The 20,436-nt window shown below is 48.0% G+C and overlaps 1 protein-coding gene across 1 annotated transcript; it reads right to left on the bottom strand.

Moving 5' to 3' along the window:
* Positions 1-1,877: 1,877 nt before the first annotated feature.
* Positions 1,878-20,436, bottom strand: RRM2B (ribonucleotide reductase regulatory TP53 inducible subunit M2B). Its single transcript, XM_056333709.1, has 9 exons — positions 20,304-20,436; positions 15,599-15,754; positions 13,903-14,019; positions 12,807-12,940; positions 11,665-11,759; positions 9,157-9,290; positions 5,878-5,982; positions 4,656-4,769; positions 1,878-4,175 (listed from the first exon to the last, which is right to left on the bottom strand). The coding sequence occupies exons 1-9, from the start codon at positions 20,355-20,357 to the stop codon at positions 4,023-4,025; spliced, it is 1,062 nt and encodes a 353-aa protein (XP_056189684.1). The 5' UTR covers positions 20,358-20,436; the 3' UTR covers positions 1,878-4,022.

The raw sequence follows: 20,436 nt of genomic DNA, 5'->3' as shown, positions 1-20,436 counted from the left end.
GAGATTTACCTGTATTTTAAGCCGATAAAACCCGCGCTTAAGATTTTGGTTAGAGGGCTTGGGGGCAGCCTTGGTTCCTAGAGCCAGATTACGTACGATGGGATGGGAGAAGAAGCCTCTGGCTGTGCCACTGCTGTCACCCGTGCCCAGGCAGCGAGGAGCAGGGCAGGCAGCAGCCAGCAAACCAGGAATAGCAGCAACAGCAGTGTCCACCTTCACCTTCTGCTCCAGGGAGAGGGTTTGCTGAAACATGACATTTAAAGGCTTCCCCCTCAACTCTGCTTTTGCGTACGTGTATGCGTACATCTACGTGTACCAGACGCGTACATCGGGATGCACGTACACGAAGTTTATAGATGCACGTGTGTATTTCTGCAGAGCACAGCGCGCAGAGCGGTCCCCCGTCGCACAAGCCTCCTCCTGGCAAACACATCCAGGGCCACACGTAATATTAACACACCAGCATCTCCGGTGACCGTTTCTCTCCCAGAAGGAGCTCTAGAGAATGTAGCGACAGAAACTTTGGTATTAGCTGACTCAAGGGCTCCACCAGGAGGTAAACCAGCCCGGATCACCCCTTCGGAAGGGCTGGAAGGAAGGTGCTGCTGGGGCAAGCTGGGCAGGGAGGCCAGACTTGCTGTGGAGCCACGTTCAAAGGCTAGGGCAAGGAACTGACGTGGTGCAGAGCCAGCCCGCCAGGGCTCCGGCTGCGCTGCCACGCACACCATGTCCTCATCTGCTGCAAAAATCTTACCAGTCCAGCAACACGGTCTCCAGGCTGTCAAAAAACAGCAAGAGCTTGCTAATTGTCCTGCCTTCGCCCCCTTTGCTTTCCCAGCAAGGGCTGGGAGTAGTCACAGACACGCTGCACTGCGCAGTGGGCTCACGACGGGCAGGCAGGGCTGGGAGCACGCTGTCGCTTGCGGCTGCTGCTCATCAAGCCCTGGGCTTTGCTACAATCCATGTGTCCGCTGAAATGAGAACCCCGGGAGCTACGGCGGCCGTTTTGGATGTGAAAAGGTGGGATTCTACCCGTGAGCCTCAGCTTCCCTTGCAGCCCCCAGAGACATGTATCTGCTCACTTGACCATTGAAGACATGTCCGCCTCCATGAGACAAACCACCCAGAAGCACCTTCTCTGTCCTGCTGGCTATAATGCGAGTCGTGCACCAGCCTCGCACTCCAACCCAGAACACACAGACTATACACTGACAGGATGCACCGCACCTTCTCTCCCACGCAGCCCCATCAAGCCTTTTTAAGCGTGATGAACCACATCATGAGACACGCAGAGCCAGACCCAGCTTGCCCACCAGAGCGCTCGGAGGCACATGGGTTCTGCCCAAGACCCAGCACTGATGGAAGAGGAAGCAACCTTCTGCCCTTCCTGCCTGTCACCAGGAGGCACAAAGGGGAGCAGGGACCAGACTTTTGACCTGACACCCCTGAGCGCACAGGTGCCACCAGGTGTGAACCTCTGCCAGCTTGGACCCAGCTGGCCAGCGCTTGGCTGCTATGTCCAGGCACAGTCAGGGTGCCTGACCCAAGGGCACAATGCCCTTGATATATCAGATACCATCCCATCAAAATCGCGTTTCTGGAGTGTCTCTTCTTTGAATCGAAGGGTCTCCCAAGAGATACACCCTTGAGCCAGAAAATTCCAGAAGGAAAATACATTTGCTTGCTCCCTAGACGGCAAATCCCATTCCCAGGAACAAGAAACAGCAAGTCGAGCGCTCACAAAGTGCAAGACAGCGTATGGAGTACTCGTAACTTTCTCCCACAACCCAAAAGCTGTGAACAGCAACTTACTCCAGCACGGCCCAATTTTATCATTTCAGATTTCCCAAGAAAGCATGTCACTAGCAAAGGCATGCTCCTCTCCACTTTCAAGTTTTATTGAAACTACATATTTTACACACAAATGGAGTGGGAGCTGTTGTACCAGACTTTGGTATCTCATATACATTTACAGAACCTGAGCACATAGCAGTTTCATATTTGGATATTCTCTATACTCTCATCTTAATTCACAACACTCAAACAAAATGCATTTTTAGTACTTCTAGTGACATAAAAATAGGTTCCATTCTTCCAACAACAGACCCATTTACAACATTTTCTCCTTCTCCCCCATCAACAAAGTATTTCCAAAAGGCGTTGGATTTTTCTGAGTCCATAGTTCTCTTGCAGTTGCAGGATGTTAGTGAGGGACACCAGCTTCAGCTTTTCTCTGTATTCTCCAGGCTCCCTCTACCCCTCCCAAGTACCATGTGTCAAATGATGCAGGCTCTTCTCTAGGAAACAAAAAACCAGCTGTCCTGCTTCCATGCTCATTACATACAACCTTTCACTGAGACCAAACAAAAAGAGTCCATTTTGCTGCTTATTTTTTACACCAGAACAATTGTTCACTAGGAACTATGCGAAGGCAGCGGACCTATTTGATGGAACAAGGGTACTGAGGGCTATGCCTGATCTCGGCTAGCAGGGAAATATCACTTATACCACCCCATCACTGATAACCCTGGGCTGTCGGTTCCATCTCATGCCAAGCATACTGAAAGCAGCACAAGATGTCTGCAACAATAAAGAAAGACTGATACAAATCGCTAAACATTATGAAAAAATGCTTGGGTTTAACAAAGCAGAACTCTTTGTCTAGCTGATGTACACTCACTTTGCCTTTGAAAAAATTGAGCACATCTATTTGCAAATAAAATTCACCTACAAGTGAATAGTATCCCTTCCATCGCAAGTACCACTGCAGTACGTCAGCCATTTTTCAATCGCTCCATTCTCTGCATTGACAACAAAAAAAGGTTTTTTTTAAAAAAAAGCTTTCTGGCACTCATTGGAACACACCAAAATCCAAACAGCAGTCCCTTTGTAAGATGCTGCTAATCCATACTACTTTGTTTTTGAAAGGTACAATACCTTCCTCCAGAAGCTCTTCTGTGACAATGGTTTCAATGGCTCACATGAAACACACAACCTGAAGCACCTCCATACGTTACCAGTGCTTCCTTACAGCCCAAGTAGTACGTTTGTAGCACCTCAAGGGATAACCCCTTGGAATGATAGGCCTGCTCACCCTATCAACACACAAGTGAAACTGAGAATGAGAGAATCACCCAGCACAACAGAGGGAAGAGAGGAAACACCCAGAGCTGGCTGTTCCAGTGTCCGATGCCGATCGCAACTCAGCGCAACTACAGACTACTTAATAAGGCACTTGTTCAGAGAAGCAGGGACAAACAGGCAGCACAAGCCAAAGAACTACAGGATGTCTTTCTTCTCCAGTACTAACAGGCTTGCCTTTTCAAGGACCATTCAAAGCCACTAACCTGCTCAACAGCAGCTGTAAGACAAAAATTGTATTTGCTTTAAACCCCTACCAACAGCCATCAGTTTTGCAACTAGAGTAAAAACGTTTTCAGACAGAACCCAGGTTCATGGGCAGATCAAACTGTATCCCTGGGTTTAATAAGATATTGAAGTTCAAACCTTATTAATGTCTTCCCACACTCACTTATTACCCTATCTGCAGCAGGACGAAAGAGAACAGCTTTTACTCTAGACCAAATCTATAGCCATGAAAATAGACTGTGAAGATAATTTATAGCAACATATATACATAGAGTGTTACCTCATCTGGTTTTTAGATTAAAATACTCTAACATGAGGTAAATACGTAGCTTGCTTTCTTAAAACAAAATCTTGAAAAAGTAGTAGTATCCAGGTCATTTTTAAAGACAGCAATCACAGCAACTGAGTCAAGGGAATCTTAAAAAGGCCATAATTTTAAAAAGAAGTCATATAAATTTTTTAAAAAGGACACCCCCCCCCCCTTTTTTTTTTTTTTAAATGACATGGAGAGAAACATATTTACTCCTCAAACAACATGAAAACCCAGGAAACAAATTCCAGCAGACTCCCATTCCAGGACAGGAAATGAAGACAACTTCACAGCAGAAAGTGAGATGAGAAGAGGGAAACAGTCACCATTTTTTGCCAAGTTATCAAAAATCTGCATCCAGAGTGAAGACATTGTCCATTGTTTCTGCCATAACAGCAAAACGCTGATATTCTGAAACCCGCTTCTCAAAGAAATTTGTTTTTCCTTCCAGAGAAATATTCTCCATGAAATCAAAAGGGTTTTCTGCATGAAAGACCTAAGGAAGGGAAACACTATTAGACCGGTGTTCTGATAGGGGAACACTGCTTTAAAAAACCCCAACAAACAGAACAGTCAAACCCTTTCAAACTAGATCATCCCTTGCTGTAACGTGCTGTAGAATCTATGGACAACTATCCAAGCAAATTCAGTCCTGTCACTCCCCAGGAGTTCGGTCCATGGTGAAGTTCACCCACGCAAGGTGCTTATTATCCTTCGAGCACCTCAGCACTTGAGCACAGCATTAAGTTTCCCATTACAAACTTGCAGAGCAACTGAAGGGAAACAATGGCCTAAATTGTTCTTGCTCTTTCAAATAGTGAAGCGTATGTATTAATACTGTGGTTTCGGCTGTCACTCAAAGAAAGTGCAAGCGCTAAATAAGACCTGCTCCCAGGCACATTAAGCACTGCTCTGTGCTGACAGCTTTCCTGGGCTGTCCTGGCAGGCCAGCATTTTGGACGATTGCACCTCTTACCTTTGAGAACCCAAGTTCCATAAGTAACCGGTCCGCAACAAATTCAATATATTGTTTCATCAAAGTGCAGTTCATTCCAATCAGACCTACAGGTAACGCCTCTGTTAGAAACTCCTAGAAGTTAAAATACAGACGACATTTAGAGAAATGAAATTTAAGAAGGGAAAAGGAGAGAAGATGCCTGTGCTTCACAGTAACACATTTATGATATTCCAGGCTCCCCAGGCAGTTGTCTGAATAAATAACTTGCATCACTAAAATCAACAAGTGTCTTCTGTTTTCAGTAGTTGTTTCTATCTTCCTTTATTTTTAGCATGTTTTTCTGGAAAAGGCACGAGAATTTTTATTACTGTCCCTCTCACCTGCCTTTCCCTACACCCCTGGAACATCCCAAGTTTCAATGTAAGCCTGAGCTTCAACTTCAATAAAACCGACAGACCATACTAGTGGGAGCAGGAACAGATCCAGAAACCTCCAGTTTTCCTCGGGTTCCAGCCATTATAGAATGACAGACCAGAGAGGACAGTGATATATATATGAGTGCTGAACCCAGCCATGTGTATGTTTAGGCACCGATGCAATACCAGACAGCATTGTAAGGCAAAGCTGGGGCATTCATCATCATCACAGTAGCTAGATGACAGCAGAAAAGAAAGAGTAAACTGCAATCCTGCCAAACACTCAGCAGTGCAGAAACTTGTATTTGCAGATGGGTGGTAGCACTTCACGTGAAAGAACCTGACAGCAGCCTCAGAAAAAGTCAGAGCCCAGCATGGTACACGTGGCCAGAACAGACCCTGTCTTCTCCAGAGGACAAGCAGGGATGTGTACACAGCAGGGAGATACAACAATCCTGAAAGGACAGAGGTAAACAAACTCTTCCGTAAGAGACAGCTGTGGTTGGACTAGGCAATTGCCGTAGGTCCCTTCCAACTGGAACTATTCCATTCTGTACTAAAGATGGTCTTTCCTCTTTTCCATTATTAAGGACGAAATCAGCTGCCAGCTTCAGCTTCTCCCAGTTGCTCAACATCTGAATCAGAAAGTCCCTCACTCTTATTGTAACCATTATAGAAGAGGGCCAGGATGGTATAATGCATCAGGGATCCAGGCCTGAGTCAAGTATCAAATATGGAATCTCAAAAGTTAGAAATTAATTTGTTGATTTCTGCACATAAGACTGGTCCTGTGCTGCCCATGGTGCTGTCACAGCTGGGCTTACCTGCTCAATTTCAACCGCATTAACAATGATCTCACGGACCCGTTCTTCTGATGGTCTGTTCACTAAATAATGGAACATTAGGCAAGCAAAATCACAGTGCAGACCCTGAAACAACAAAGAACAACGGAAAAAAAAGTAATTTTTCTCCCTCCTCCACATAGTTTGCACTTACGCTGGGGCAGCCTCATTCAGGTTGAAGCTTCCTAGCCTCCTGCTTCTTTGACAGTCTTAATGTTACCACGTGTAGCAGGCATTTAATTTACAGCCCAATTAGTAAGATCTGAAATCCAACACATGCCACCTACGCCAAAATAATGCTCAGCATACATATTTCTTCAGGTACATATTTTTGAGAGCTGCTTTACTGTGAGGGATCCCACAAAGAACCCTGCTGGGTCCCTGCCTCTCAGAGATGGATTTGCAGAAAGAGTCCTACGTCAAGACCTGCAAAACTACCTGCTAGTTAACAGACTGTTTACCTGCTCTCTGCTTTGAGATTTCTGTACAGAAATACTTGTTTCAAGTTCTTTTAGTAGCATTTCTTCCCTTGCTTCTCCTCACAGAATTTTCAGAAAGGAAGATTCAGATTAGAGTCACAAAATCCAAGACCAACAAGTTCTTTCTCCACACAACGTGCAGTTACCGCAAGGAATGTGCCGCCACAACATTCATAGGGTTTTGACGCTTCAGGCTACGGTGCCCCAACTCAGCCCACCTTTACATTTCACCTAGCTATCCTGTACAGAGCCCAGAAAATTGTGTTCTTTCCCAAGATTTCCAGAAAAACCTCCAGTCTGGATAACTGGATAACATCGCATCAGATGAGCGATCCCTCACAGTCCAAGGGGGGGTACCACACAGCTGCTCCAAGAGGTGCCTCAGTCGCTACTTGAGCTTGCCTGGCTACAGCTTGAGCCTCTGGTTTCAGCCATAGCCAGCGCTGCTAGACTAAAGGAACACGGTGCTACCATCTCTCCTCTCAACAGCAAGGTGGTAATTACAGTCTACAAGCACCATGAGGGCACACCCAGAGTGGAAACCCATCAGAAGGATTTGGCAGACTATGGGCTACGAGTGCTATTGTTAACGAGGGTCAAAACAAAAACCAAGCAGCAAAATCTTTTTCAGAAAGGCTACGAAGTGTTTGTAGTGATTCAGGTCATGAAACAGCCCTGAAATAAAACATAACCGGGGGAATACTCCCCCTCTAGGGACAGCATTAGCTGCCTGCTGCAGGGCTTCCTGCGGTCCTGTCCAGGGCACCAGCACCAGCACAATGCAGGACATGCCTGGCTTCTCACCCAAACCAGTATGCTCCGTTGACTGGTGCTCCCAGCGGCTTTGCACCTTTAAGAATCAGAGATGCACCAGCTCAAAGAACAGCCTGGGAACAGAGCCTGCAGCTCAAAAAACATATTGAGCATTAACCACTTATCTGATCAGATGCATCAGAAAACAGTTCATGTAGTTTTCCACTGTGGATTCTTTTTACTGCCACTGCTTTTGTAACAGCATTTCCTGGTTTGCAATGCAGGTGCTGTGTGCACCAAGCCTTACCCCTCATAACAGCTCTGCAGTTGGAATTACGCCAGCGGAGCTCAAGAAAAATTCAGTCTTTTGGTGCTCAGCTCTGCAGAGAAGTACAGTTACAGTGCTGTATAGAGGAACTATATAGAAATGATCCTTCTAACAAACAAATACCTCCTCACTCAAATGGATCAGTTGATGATGACTCAGAAACAGGAGACACAAAGAAGGTCAAGGCTGAAGAGCTGTTTGGTTTTGCTTACTGATCATATCACTTTCTTCAAAAGTGTCTTTTAAATTAAAGGCATCTTGTAAGATGTCTCCTTTCAAAACAGTTTATCAAATCCATGGAAATTACTTCCATTATGATAAAGCTCTTGATTCTTTTAGACCAAGCCTGTTAAGTTCAAACCACTGGCATGTTTATACTGTACACAAAACTGGTCTTTCCACTTTTTCAGCGCTGACAGCACCATAAGTTGTGCGATGCCTTAAAGACAGGCCCCAACTGTAAGCAACCGCTGCCAGCTGGCAGGCAGCAGCACAGGAAGCAGTGAGAAGAAAAGGGCACTTGTCAGCACGTGGCCTGCCACATTCAGTGTGCTGACACACAGCCCCTTAGACACATCACATCTTCAGCTAAGAAGCACTCCCCTCCAAGGCAGCTCTGCAGCTGCCCCTCCCAGGAGATTCTATCGCTGCACAGGAACACCAGAACATGGAGGGGAGCGCTACCTGCTGCTACTGCAGCAGCCCACCACAGCTGGCTAGACGGCAGATGCAGAAGGCCGTCTGCAAGCTCTGGGACCCACAACTAGGGGCAGATGGGGAGAGGTACAGGAGGCCACTTGAACTCGACTGCAGCAGCTAAGGCAGAGAGCAAGGCCGAGTCACGTCCTAGCTAGGTCCTTGCCCAAGCCAGCCCCCACTGCAGCAGGAGACTATGCAAACCCACACCAGTCCTTAAGACAGCCAGGCCTTTGCCTCCCTTCACAGCACAGGAAAAGAAACATCCCCTTCAATCCAAAAAGTCCACCCTTTTGATCATACTATGCATTGAGGTACTGCTAACAGTTCTGTTTACTCCCTTTAAAAACAGGGGGACACAGCAGCACCTAAGACTGTAAGTTCATTAGTAACATTTAACTAGAGGTCTGCTTCTTTCCCCTTTTCACAAATATTCTGGGAATAGCCTGCTCCCTCGCAGGACTCCAGTCTTCATACATGTCAGTAGTTACAGCTCCTCCGTCAGGCTGCAGGAACAGGGTCAGGCACTGCTCTGGAGAAAGTACCTCTCTTCTCTGTGCTGCCTGGCAGGTGATGTTAAAGCAGTCACAGAAGGATTACTGCAGGAGAAGCTCTAGAGAGCATGGCCTGCAGTTACCTGGCAGGTAACCAGGACCTCTGTCCTACCAGGACAGTGGACCTTCCCTGGAAAACCCTACTGCTGACGCTGGCTAGCAGAGAACCTACTCAGACTACTACAGCCTCCTTGGCCTCCACCACTGTCAACATTAAAAAGGCTCCATTGTACCCAGATACACATCCATCCCCTGCTCACTGCTGGATTCTCTTTTTCACTGGTTCCTACCCAAATACTGCCTTCGGCTCTCTTTGCCCTTGCTTCAACCCTCCCTGCCACCAGAGGTGGGCCACTCTGGCAAGACTATGGGATCTTCGTGAATATAATTCTGCCCTTCCCCTGGAAACTCACTTTCCTTCCCAGACAGTATGTAGAACATGACAAATTACCTCATCTCTGCTAATAAGTTCATTGGAGAAAGTCAGTCCAGGCATCAGGCCCCTTTTCTTCAGCCAAAATATAGCAGCAAAGGAACCCGAAAAGAAGATGCCTTCAACTGCAGCAAAGGCAACCACTCTCTCACCTGTTTAACATAACACATTTTCAGTTAGACACAAAATAGCGTATTGCTCATCAGGAAGATGCACTGTTTGCAGCAGACAGACCAATGCTGGAGAGGAGTAAACCCCTTTGCAGCACCAGGTGCCGTATCTGACCGCATCTTTTGGCACATCCTGAGGCATACAGGGTATACACATGTAACAGCACTTAACCACAGGCAACCCCAGCAGAACTGAAGAACCAGGGCACCCACTGAAACTGTCACAGGTCGGAAGGGAAAGAATGTAACTGTCCAAAGTGGCCATGACATTGGTAGTCCTTCATCGCCTTCTCCTAAAAGGCAGGAAAATGGCTGTATGACTAATAGACAAAACTGAGAGAAGAGTCAGCCTTCTATAAATTAAACAGAAAATCCTACACCTGAATTTCTGCTTGTTGAGAATCTACACAAAACCATATTCTTGCAAGAGTGGAAGACCACAGACCATAATTCATCAAGAAGAAAACAACAATTTGTGATATCCCACCTTTCATCAAGGGAAAATACAGCATTATTGGTCCCAGTTCTCCTTACTCTCGACAGGAATATATTTCTTCAGACTGCAAGACCATCTGACTGCTTGGTAAAGACACATCATTAGATGTGCTCTATTTTAAACAGCTTCAAAAAATCCATGAGTATATTCTAACACAAAAACCTTTTGCATTAAGTGCTGGTGCCTTCTTCCAGTGAGAACTGCATAGAATTTTGTTTAAAAAATAAAATAACCCCAAAAAAGCCAAATGTCCCACGTCCTCTATGGGATGCAAATGCCATCTGCTGGTTCATCTGAAGAAATTCAAGTTAGAAAAAAAAGCGTGAAGAGTGACACGATCTTAGTAACATCTATGACGCTTCTAGGGGAATAATTTGTCTGGCAACACTAAAGATCTCTTATGTTACTTCTAGAGAGGACTGGAGGAAGGCTGCTCGTACAAGATAGATTTAATGAAGCACAAGACTGAATATTGACACAGTTTTTACTATATTCCACCTGACTAGCTATAATACAAATGAATGCTGAAACAAAAATTACCCACCAGCAGCACCACATAACGTGAGCACACGCTGGGAGGCTGAGACTCCACAGAACAGATACAGCAATATGGCAATTGAACTTTCAGCATGAGAGACCACCCAAAGCTGTGGAGACCCACTTGCAGGCCAGGTCCCCAAGCTGGAAGGAAACACCAAGCAAACAAGCCAGCCAGCCACTTTCATATATCGTATCTCATAATCTGGAAGACCTGGCCCCCTCAAATGTTTTAGACTTCAGAAGTTTTCTCAATAAGATGAAAATCCAGAAGAGCAGAAATATACTTTACAAAAATGTGGATAGGATGCATGAAGTTGGGGACCAGGGGGTGGAGGGGATATTGTTTTTTGGGTTTGGGAACCTTCTGATTCTTGGCATATCCCACACTGCTGGAAGCCAAATGAAAGAGATGAAGATGAGGCTCCACACACAAGAAGCAAAGGCAGACTGGGAGAAAGTGGGATGTTCCAGGACAGGAGAATCTACAGCTACAAAAAGAACCTCGCTCAAACAAGAGCTGTGAACAACAAATACTGCAAAATAATGATATTCAGGTTTATTTTGTTCATCTCGCTGAGTCTTTCCATCTCCTATGCTTTCTCTAAGTATAGAGGATATTTGGTTTAGAAAATTCACCAGAGTCTGACCATTATTCATTTCAGCTACAACACACCCTTCAGAGTCAACATCGTAAGCTGCATGCAAAACCCTGGAAAGGACACCCTGCACCACACCGATAGAAGCTGAGCCAGTGTCACAGCTCTGAAATGAGGTACAAAAGCTAGAAACCTGGTCCCAAGAGCAAATCAGAAACACCAGAGACAAACGATTCTCGAACCCTTTTTTGCTCAGGCTCAGTCATGCTGTTACAAAAAAAGGGCTAACATCACACAGGAATTTGTCTGTGTGAACATGAACACAGGAAAAGCCTGAACTTGCAAGACTCCAGCTGCCCAGTTCTGAGCACCAGAGTACAAAATAGGAGACAACTGGGTGAAAAAAACCTGTAACTCCTAGAAAACAAGGTCTACAAGCAAAAACTGAAGAAACTAGGCTTATTTGGTATAAAGAAAAAAAAAGACAGAGAAACCCAAAGCATTTTTCATAACATGATTCTAGTGAGCACTGTCATTACTACATCACTTTAGCTGAAGATAAAAACACGCATGCTCACCAGAAGTTACTTCCAGTTCTTTAGTTAAACCAGAGACCCACACGCCACATCTGTGGAGAATTTCATTTCATGTCCCAGGGATGCAGCTCACTCCCAGAGGGTTAGCTTGTGACATGTGCAACACAAGTTTTTAAGAAGCTACGCACCAAAAGTGGATTCTCTGTCTTCAATCCACTTCAGAGCCCAGTCTGCTTTCTTCTTGACACAAGGCATTGTTTCAATAGCATTAAATAAGAAATCCCTATAGAAGAAAACAAAGAGAAAACATCAAAATAATAAGAAGGGATTTATGTATATATCTGCTCTGGTTGTCCCCACTGGCTCCACCAGGCAGAGGCACCCATTACACTAGACTCTGAACTAACCCAAGTAAGAAACCATTCCCACCCAAAAGGGGTGATGGTCTCCAATAACAAGGACACAGGGAGGCAGATGGGCAGTAAGCAACAAACCCAAGGTCTCAGTGGAGGTGAGCTGCAGATAGGAAGTGAACTGAAATGTCCCACCCCAGGAGTGCCCACCCATCAGACCATGCTGCCTCTCAAGACTCCAAGCCAGATGGCAGCCACTTCCTAGACACCGAGCTAAACCTCATCCTGCCCAGCTCCACAAAAGGAACCAGATAATTCCCACGGGCACAGGCTCTGTTCCTGTGCTAAACACCTGAAAGGAAATCTTGCATTCCTCCTACTGTCACCACGCAGGATGCCACCATGGGCAACCAAGCTCTGCCTGACCATCGCCACGGTGGACCCTCTAAGGGAAAGTGCTTGTTTTCAAACGTACCACTATTGAAACCAGGAAGTTCTCCAGACAACAAAAGTGATGGGGCTTTCCAGAGAACCCAGTATTTCAAAAAAAAGCAGTTCAAGTTGTATGAAAAAGCACCGACAACAAAAAAGCTGAAAGGATGCAATATATTGATTACAAAAGTTAGAAACACCTGTTGGATCATGAGCACTCAGTTCCCCAAGGCAAACCCTTTGCTGATGTCAGAACAAGCACCTCAGGAGCAAAATAACCATAAGGAGCTTGTCCCAACCTTTAAGAGCATTTCACATTGCCTGCATTTCCTGTACTCAAAGATCCACACAAACATTAATGACACTCCCACGCATGTCTGTTGGTCAGTAATAGTCCTCTCCATTCTGGGGGTCAGGCAGGCAGGCCTTGAAAGCTTTAAGGAACTACCCCCAACTCCCCCAGTAAGTCAGGATGAAAGAGAAGACAGCTGCTGCTGCGCAACAGTGGTGCCACTGGACTAGGTGACAAATTTCTAGAGGTTTACCTTTTCTCAGGGTCTTTGATGTAGGTGTCTATCAGCAGGCTGTACATCTCTGAGTGAACGTTCTCAATGAGAATCTGAAAGCCATAGAAACAACGCGCTTCTGGGATCTGCACCTCCTGACTGAAACGTGCCACCTATCAAAACCAGAAAGCACAGCAATGAGTACAGTAAAACCAGTCCTGCGTGACAGTACTCTAAGCTTAGCAGGAGAGACAATCAACCTCTACCACAGAGAAAGGATGGGAGCAGTTCAGCCCTGCTTTATTCACAGGTCTGTCAACAGGACAGGTGTGGTGCAGAAGAAAATAAAGCAAGCTAGCTATAATAAGTAAACACACCTGCTGTGCATATTGGATAGAGAGCTGCAGTGAAACATGAGGGCACACATACACAGGACAACAGCAAAATATTGCAATAGTAAACACTTCATACTGAACAAAGCCTCAGACTTTTTGTTCATCGTTAAAAAAAATAAAACACTATGACATAAGATGTGTTTCTGCAATATATGCACATGAACTACGACATATTCTGCATGTTACAGACATTCAAGATCTAAACGGGGCATTTGCAGTCAGATACCACTGATAAGCTGTGATGAGACATTCTGCAGCCCAGAACTGATTTCAGCAGAAAGATTTCCCCACCTTTTTAGCAGCACCCACTTGCAGCCCTAAAAGATTCTAGGACGCTGTTCAGTGAGAGTAAGATAGATTTTACCAAAATGAAGATGACAGAGCATGGCACAGCACAACCCTTCCCTACTTCTCATCTAACACAAGTATGGGAAGAAGTGTAAGGTTCTATTAAGTCACTGAGAAATGCAGATCAACACAGCCAGGCAGAAGGGTGAACTTAAAAACTGTGTCCAAGAGTGATGTGATTTGGAGTCTCACTGACCACAGTAAACCAAATTTAACTCAGGCACTGGTCCCAGAACAACTTGCTTACTCCCCTGAGCAAAGGTGAAATGATGGGAAGAAAAAAAAAAGTACACAATTAATAAACTTATGCATTAATGTGAGAAGACCCAAAAGAAAAGCCAGTAAGCCAATAAAATGAGTAAGTATTCAAGCCCTCTGTAAAGCCTTCTCACCAGGTTTTCATTTACAATTCCATCACTGGCTGCAAAAAATGCCAGAACATGAGAGATAAAGTATTTTTCATCTGCTTTCAGCTTGTTCCAGTGAGGAAGGTCCTTTGACAAATCAACCTAATGAAAAGAAAAAAGAACGTTATTGGCCTTTTGAGTTTGTCATTCTGTAAGAACAGAAGCAGCCCAGTCAAATAACTAAGGCAGAGTTCTGGCATTTGCTCTCAGATCTTTATATGTAGAGGATTTAAATACGCGTGACTGTAAAAGACAGCAGACACACCACAGTACTGACGTCTCCCTCTACAACAGTAACATCAACGTGCTTGCTTTGCAGTTTACACTATTGTAATTTGGAATAAAAATCAGTGTCTATTGAATTATGAGAAAATGAGATTTTGAGAAGCGTTTGTATCTTCCTGTCATGAGCACAAACACACACCAGCAAGCAGAGCTCACTCTGAGACACTTAAACTCTACTTGAAATAAATGCTGGTACTCCAAGGAACTTGTACCCAGGTGTGCCAAAAGAAGGACCGAGGGGACATTTGCCTTTGGCAGATGTTTGCCCTCCATCCTGCCAAAGAACGTGCCAGGGTGAACACTGCAACTGCTCTCGTCTGCCAGACTGAACTCTAGCCACAGTAGAAAACCACAACCTCCCTCTCATAGGTCTTTTTTGTTTCTTTGGAGGGATTTCTGAACTGCAGCAGCAGTTAAGTAGGGCCAGATGTGAAAAATACAAAGGCAATACATAATTACATATGCATATATGCGTGTGTGTATATAAACACACAAACCAGTTCTACAGTTAACTTTCCAGTTCATTTGGAAATGCACTGACAGATGGCAGGACAGTGTAAGAAGGAACCAGTAACATGGTAAAAGGGCGATGCTGGTAAGGCAGGATTTAAATGCCGTTTCTTAACAGTTTAAACCAATCTCTACTGCAACAGGGCACAAGTCTCCCAGGCAGGCAATGGAATAGCATTTTCACGGAGAGTTGCGCCTCACCATTCCAGGATGCTTTCTGGTCTATTTAGACCCTGCCAGCGCTTGCAGCTCACTCCTCTGCAATGGCAGGTCACTGCTCACAAATGAGCAAAGACTGCAGAAGCTTCAAGTTGGAACAACGAGCTCCGCTGGCAGGTAACCTCTCCAGATCACTGCAGCACTCAGAAGCCTCTGCTGCTGCAAACGTAGTGACCTGAGGACTGCTGAGGTCTGGCTAACCAGCAGCCTCGGGGCAAACCTTACAGCCTGTGTTATAACACAGGGCAAGCATCTAACCAGGGAAATCAGGAGTCACTTAGAAGCATTTTTAGAAAATACCCGATTACCACCAACTTTCTGGAAATTAAGTGCCTAACATTAAAGAACAGCATTCACGTGAAATTTCCCAGGGCATCTTACACAGTCGAGGAGTTAGTTGCAGATACAGAGCAGGGTACGAGCTATCTGTCCACAAATCAGAGCTATCTAACTTAGGCTCCCTCTATAGCCAGAGAAGCGCCCCAGGATGCAATTCCATCTTGCCCTAAACCAGCTCCGCCGAATTGCCCTATGGAAGCAGCTTTCCTCATGTTTGATGCAACTAACTCCAACCCTTACAACACAGAAGCCACCAGCAGAGCTAGGAAGGAAGCCCCAGGACCCCGGTCTGAGTGCCTTGTGCCAACCCACCGGCCCCAGGGCTCACCTCTTCTGCTGTCCAAAAGGAGGCCTGCGCCTGTTTATACATTTTCCAGATGTCTGGGTACTGGATGGGGAAGATGACGAACCGGCGGGGATTTTTTCTGAGGAGAGGCTCCTCATCAGGGTCCAAGCCATTTTCAGGCACGCTTGGAGAGGAGCTCTGAAGATAAAGCACAGTTCTGGTTAACGTTGCCATTACTTACTCCTCCTCTTCCCCATATCCCAAAGATGTGGTCCAAAAGCCACCCATGTCACTCAGGCACTCACCTGCCCACCCCAGGTGGATGCTCTACTCATCCCTGGGATACCTGTGCCCTCACCCTCCATCTGTGCTCCCACTGCTGGGGTGGCAGCACTACCCGTCTGCCCAGCTTCACCCAGTGCTGCTAACACCAGCCGCCCCTCCCAGCTGTGCCAGCACCAGGAAGCGCCCGACACCTGCACGCTGCAGAGAAAGCCCTTCCCACCGCAAGGAGAAAATCTGCCCCGGGAGACGACATCAGTCACCGCAGCACTGCACCCGGGGAGATAGGTGAGAGGTCACCGCACACTGCTGCCAGCCAGCATCCAGCACAGCTCTGCGAGGCTTACCACCCAGGTTACCTCCAAATCCAGCCACCTGGGCCTGGATGGACTTTCTTAAAAATGCCAAGAGATCACAGCAACTAATCCTGTTGGGTGGAAGAATAGCCCTGTGCCTCAGTGAGCCTCTGTGTGGATGTTCATGTGTGCAATCCTGTGGTGGGCAGAAGGCAGCCTGCACATCAGCACAGCTCCAGAGGCTGCTCTGGAGACTGTCCCTTGAGCGCCGATATGAAGCTCTGTGCCTCTCTTTCCAACAACAGGCAGCAGAAAAATCCCTGCCTGGTGTCACCCATCCCCACGCCGCTTCCTCTGTCAGGGCTTCCAGAGAATGCCTGTGTACAGCTCTTCCTCAAGAGAGTTATCAGCCCACCCGAGGTGGGGATGGCTGGTGTTTAGGACAAAGTCAGTGAACAGCAGCATGGAGAGGGCATTCTGTGAGTAGGGCCTTCATGTCACCTCCAGCCGGGGACATCTGCTCCTAGGATCAACACCAGACAGCAATCCTGCCAGGCACATCACCAAGGACCTACTGAAGACAACCATTGTGAAGAGCTGTCAGGACAGCACATAACAACCTCTCCAGAAGGCCTGGTGACTCACACTGATCAAAAGTTTAGCCAGCAGGACACCGTTCTGGGTCAGTTCTGAGATCCTGCTGACAGTGCCGTAGAGGATAACTAACCACAGGCAGTGTATGAGGTACTATATATAATGCAGCAGGGAAGGGGAGCAAAAGGTTTTAAATACCGTTGCTACCGCGCTCCTAGGAGGTGCCAAAGTCCCTTCCCTACGCAGTCTGCTTGTAGCCACTCACACAGTAAAAAGTAATCTTTTACTTCAGTTTGGGAAATACCCTCAAACAAATAATTCTGCTCACGTTTAACAAACGCACACACATGTACACTGGATAGCTGGCCTATGTACCACAGATACACAAAGCAAACACACCAGGAAGCACCTTCTGGGTTACAATTTTACCACTTTATTATATTTTTAAGTATTATGCAAGTACATCAGATTTCCCAGCATCATCTTACGGAGTCTCTGCTGAAGGCCACGAGAGCGCAAAACCTTTTGCATTTGCCAGGATGCAGAGATGGTTGCAGTAAACCATTGGAAGTGCCGCAGAGAGTCTGGGCCCGGTGTGTATGGCACCCTGCCTTAACACGCACCTTCTCCAGGCCTGCCATGCAGCTAGCCCCTCCGTCTGCTTCTGCACCAGCCATCATCCTTGGAAAAGGAACCACTGCCGAAGTCTTCCTCGTTAGCCCAGCATTTTCTTCCTATGCTACCTGAGGACTATCCCCAAGTGTTTATATCAGCAGTTACTAACTTCAGCCTTGCTGTTCCCAAGTCGTTGAAAAGCCAGCAGGCAGGGCCCATAACACCAGGAGATAACTTGAAAAGTACTTCTGGCGTACCAAAGTGAAGTGGAGCACAGGAAAAGCCAAGTTCCAGTATGGCAGGAAAACCAGAGACCAGCACAGAGACAAGGAGCATTTATCATTTTTCCAATGGCCTTTAACAGCTGCCACGCTGCAGACCACAGAGAGAGGGATCATCACACCAGAAATACTGTCTGCACACAGCGAGACAGAAAGGCAAGAGAAGAAAAGGTCTGTGACACAGTGTGTACACTCTGGGAAGCCCTGATGGCAGGACAGCAGAAGGATAGCTTCCTGGAGCTAAACACTCCGAGTGATGGCATGACCTCGAAGAGGACTACCACACAGTTCTGGAAAATGGTACAAGTTTTTTTAAAAAATAGGTGGCTTTTTTAAATGTTAATAAAGGAAGGGTCGGCCCACAGAAACTACACCATACTGGAATCTTCTCCTCAACCTATCTCCCACCTCCCCTAAGCCCTTCTGGGGTAGAGAGGAGTTTCACAAGCAGGCTTGATTTCTTAGTTGACAACCAGACAGCTGCTGGCCCCAAGACAGTCCAGTCTCTCCATTTTGGCTTCCATCCCTCTTAGCAAAAGTTTTATCAAAAGCAATACTCGTTACCTTTCCTGTTTGTTAACGCAGTACATGTCTTGGTACAACTCAGCTGAAAATTCATGGAAGATACTACTCCAATTCAATTTGGGATGTACAGCACATTCGGAGTGCTGCCAGGGCTTCAGAACAGCCACCACCTTGTGCTGAAGGACACAATGCATTCCCAGCCCTGCCTTCCCGGCCCCGGGGGGCACTGGCAGAGGTACGGGAAGCTGGAGAAGGTAACAGTCACTAGGGCAATACACCTCCCGCTTTCAGTCTGCACCCTGGATCTTTTCCCTGATCCTATGATGGTTCACAGAACGGTCAACACTCATCATCATAACGAATAGTGTCCAGTTTGTAATGCAAATGTGCTACTTGCCGTTCAGACAAGCACGGAAGAGCTGAAGCTAGCAGGCACAGCCCAACCTCTGCTCTAGCAGAGTCGGCCAGAGCAGACTGCCCAGGACCATGTCCCGCTGAGGTTTCAATATCTCCAAGGATGGAGATCATGCAACCTCTATGAGCAACCTGTGCCAGCATTTCACCACCTCGACGAAAACCAGAGTGTTTTCTTACATGCAAATGGAACCTTCTGTGTTTCAATGTATGCCTATTTCCTCTGGTGCCATTATGGAGCACTACTGAGAAAACCCTGGCTGCATCTCCTTTATTCCTTCCATCAGGTGTTTACACACACTGATGAGATCTTCCAGAGCCTTCTGTTCTCCAGGTTGAGCAGTCTCGGCACTCGTGGCTTCTCTTCATGTGACAGATGCTCCAGTCTCCTAATCATCAGCCCTTTGCAAGATGCACTCCAGTATATCATACCCCAGTTATTCTGCAACTGTTAAACTCTTCTGGTGGTGACAATTAATTCAACGGACAACAAAGACTGCCTGGTGGTACTGAAGCTCTTTCCATTAATTTTAAATTCAGCAAACTAGGAAACAATTAACATATATACACAGGTACAACCACCATCGCACAGCAACAGCTGTTGGCCTATGCGTGCAAGTATCTCAGTTATATGCCCTTTATCAGTTGTTGCCAGAGAAAAAGCTCAAGGCCCATCACGATATGTATCCATAAGCCCTCTCACACCCAGGCAAGAGGTGGCTCTGAGGCAGCCCAGGGCGGTGCAGACCATGCCAGCAGCGAGGCTGGTTAGATCGCCGGCACCCCGGGAAGAGGCAGCACCCATCGCACAGCACGATGCTGCTGGTTCCTTACGCTCAGGATGCACAGGATGGCCGTTTGCCTCCAGCAGGCCAGAACGAGCTTCACAGTGGGTACAGCATTCTGCTGTTCACAGGGGGGAACGTTTTCTGGGATTTTTTAGGTTTGTATCTAACACAGCACAGCCCAGTTTCTGGAAACTTGAGTACTGCTGAGACACAAAGGTTCGGGAAGACCACGTGGGGCTCTGTGCCATTAAGATCCGCCACCCTCCCACACCCCTGCCTGCCTTGGCAGGGTCGCGCCGGGGAGAAGCCCCAGGAGGGAGCTCAGGCACCCCCCGGGGCCGGGCTCCCCTGGTCGCGGCTGGGCAGCCAGCCCCCGCAGCACCCAGGCCTGCCCCGCGGGGGGCTGCGGGCACCGGCCCCGGGCAGGCAAAGCCCGGCGCTGCCCAGGCCCCCCCCCGGCGCCGGGGCCCGAAGCCCGGCCGGCCGCTTTTACTCGCCACACGCACGTTCCAGTGGCCTCCGCGGCGCCGGTGCCCGAGGGCTGCGACCCGCCCAAGCCCTTGCGGGGCAAGGACGTGAGGGCGACCCTGCGCCCTTCCCAGGGCCGTCACGGGCGCCACACGGAGCCGCACCAGCAGGTCCTCAGGGCGGGCGGGGGTGAAGCCAGCGCGGCCGGGTCCCCCCGGTGGCAGCCCCGCGCTCCCCGGGGAGGCCTGGCCCGGCGGGGAGGCGGCAGCCGCTGCCGACAGCCGGGCGGCACAGGAGGCCGCGGCGCCGGCGGCCCGGACAGGGCCCCGGACAGGCAGGTGGCGCAAGGCCTGGGACGCGGCGCGCAGGGCTGGGCTGCCGCCGCCCCGCTGCCCCCCAGAGCCGCCCGCACGCCCACACCTCCCCCGGGCGGCGGCGGCTGCGCGCCCGGGACACCCGCCGCAGGGCCCGGCCCCGGCCTTACCCGCCCCGGCCCGGCCGCCTCCTGCAGGACCGCTGGCCCCCGCCGCTCGCCCATGGCCGGCGGCGACTGGGCCGCGGGAGGGCGGCGGCGGGCGAAGGGGAACGGCCGCGGCCGCTCCTCCCCCCGGGCGGGC

This window comes from Falco biarmicus, chromosome 3 (genome assembly GCF_023638135.1).
Source record: "Falco biarmicus isolate bFalBia1 chromosome 3, bFalBia1.pri, whole genome shotgun sequence".
Classification (NCBI taxonomy): Eukaryota; Metazoa; Chordata; class Aves; order Falconiformes; family Falconidae; genus Falco; species Falco biarmicus.
Note: the sequence above shows the minus strand (reverse complement) of the source record. Positions and strands in the feature narration are given on the sequence as shown.

Bases quoted from the DNA above. Each gene is read 5' to 3' on its own strand.
- RRM2B (XM_056333709.1), bottom strand. From the start codon at position 20,357: ATGGGCGAGCGGCGGGGGCCAGCGGTCCTGCAGGAGGCGGCCGGGCCG. The intron at 14,020-15,598 runs GTGAGCCCTGGG...TCTTTTCATTAG, and splicing joins CCTTTTGGACAGCAGAAGAG to GTTGATTTGTCAAAGGACCT. The intron at 12,941-13,902 runs GTGAGAAGGCTT...TGGTTTTGATAG, and splicing joins GAATTGTAAATGAAAACCTG to GTGGCACGTTTCAGTCAGGA.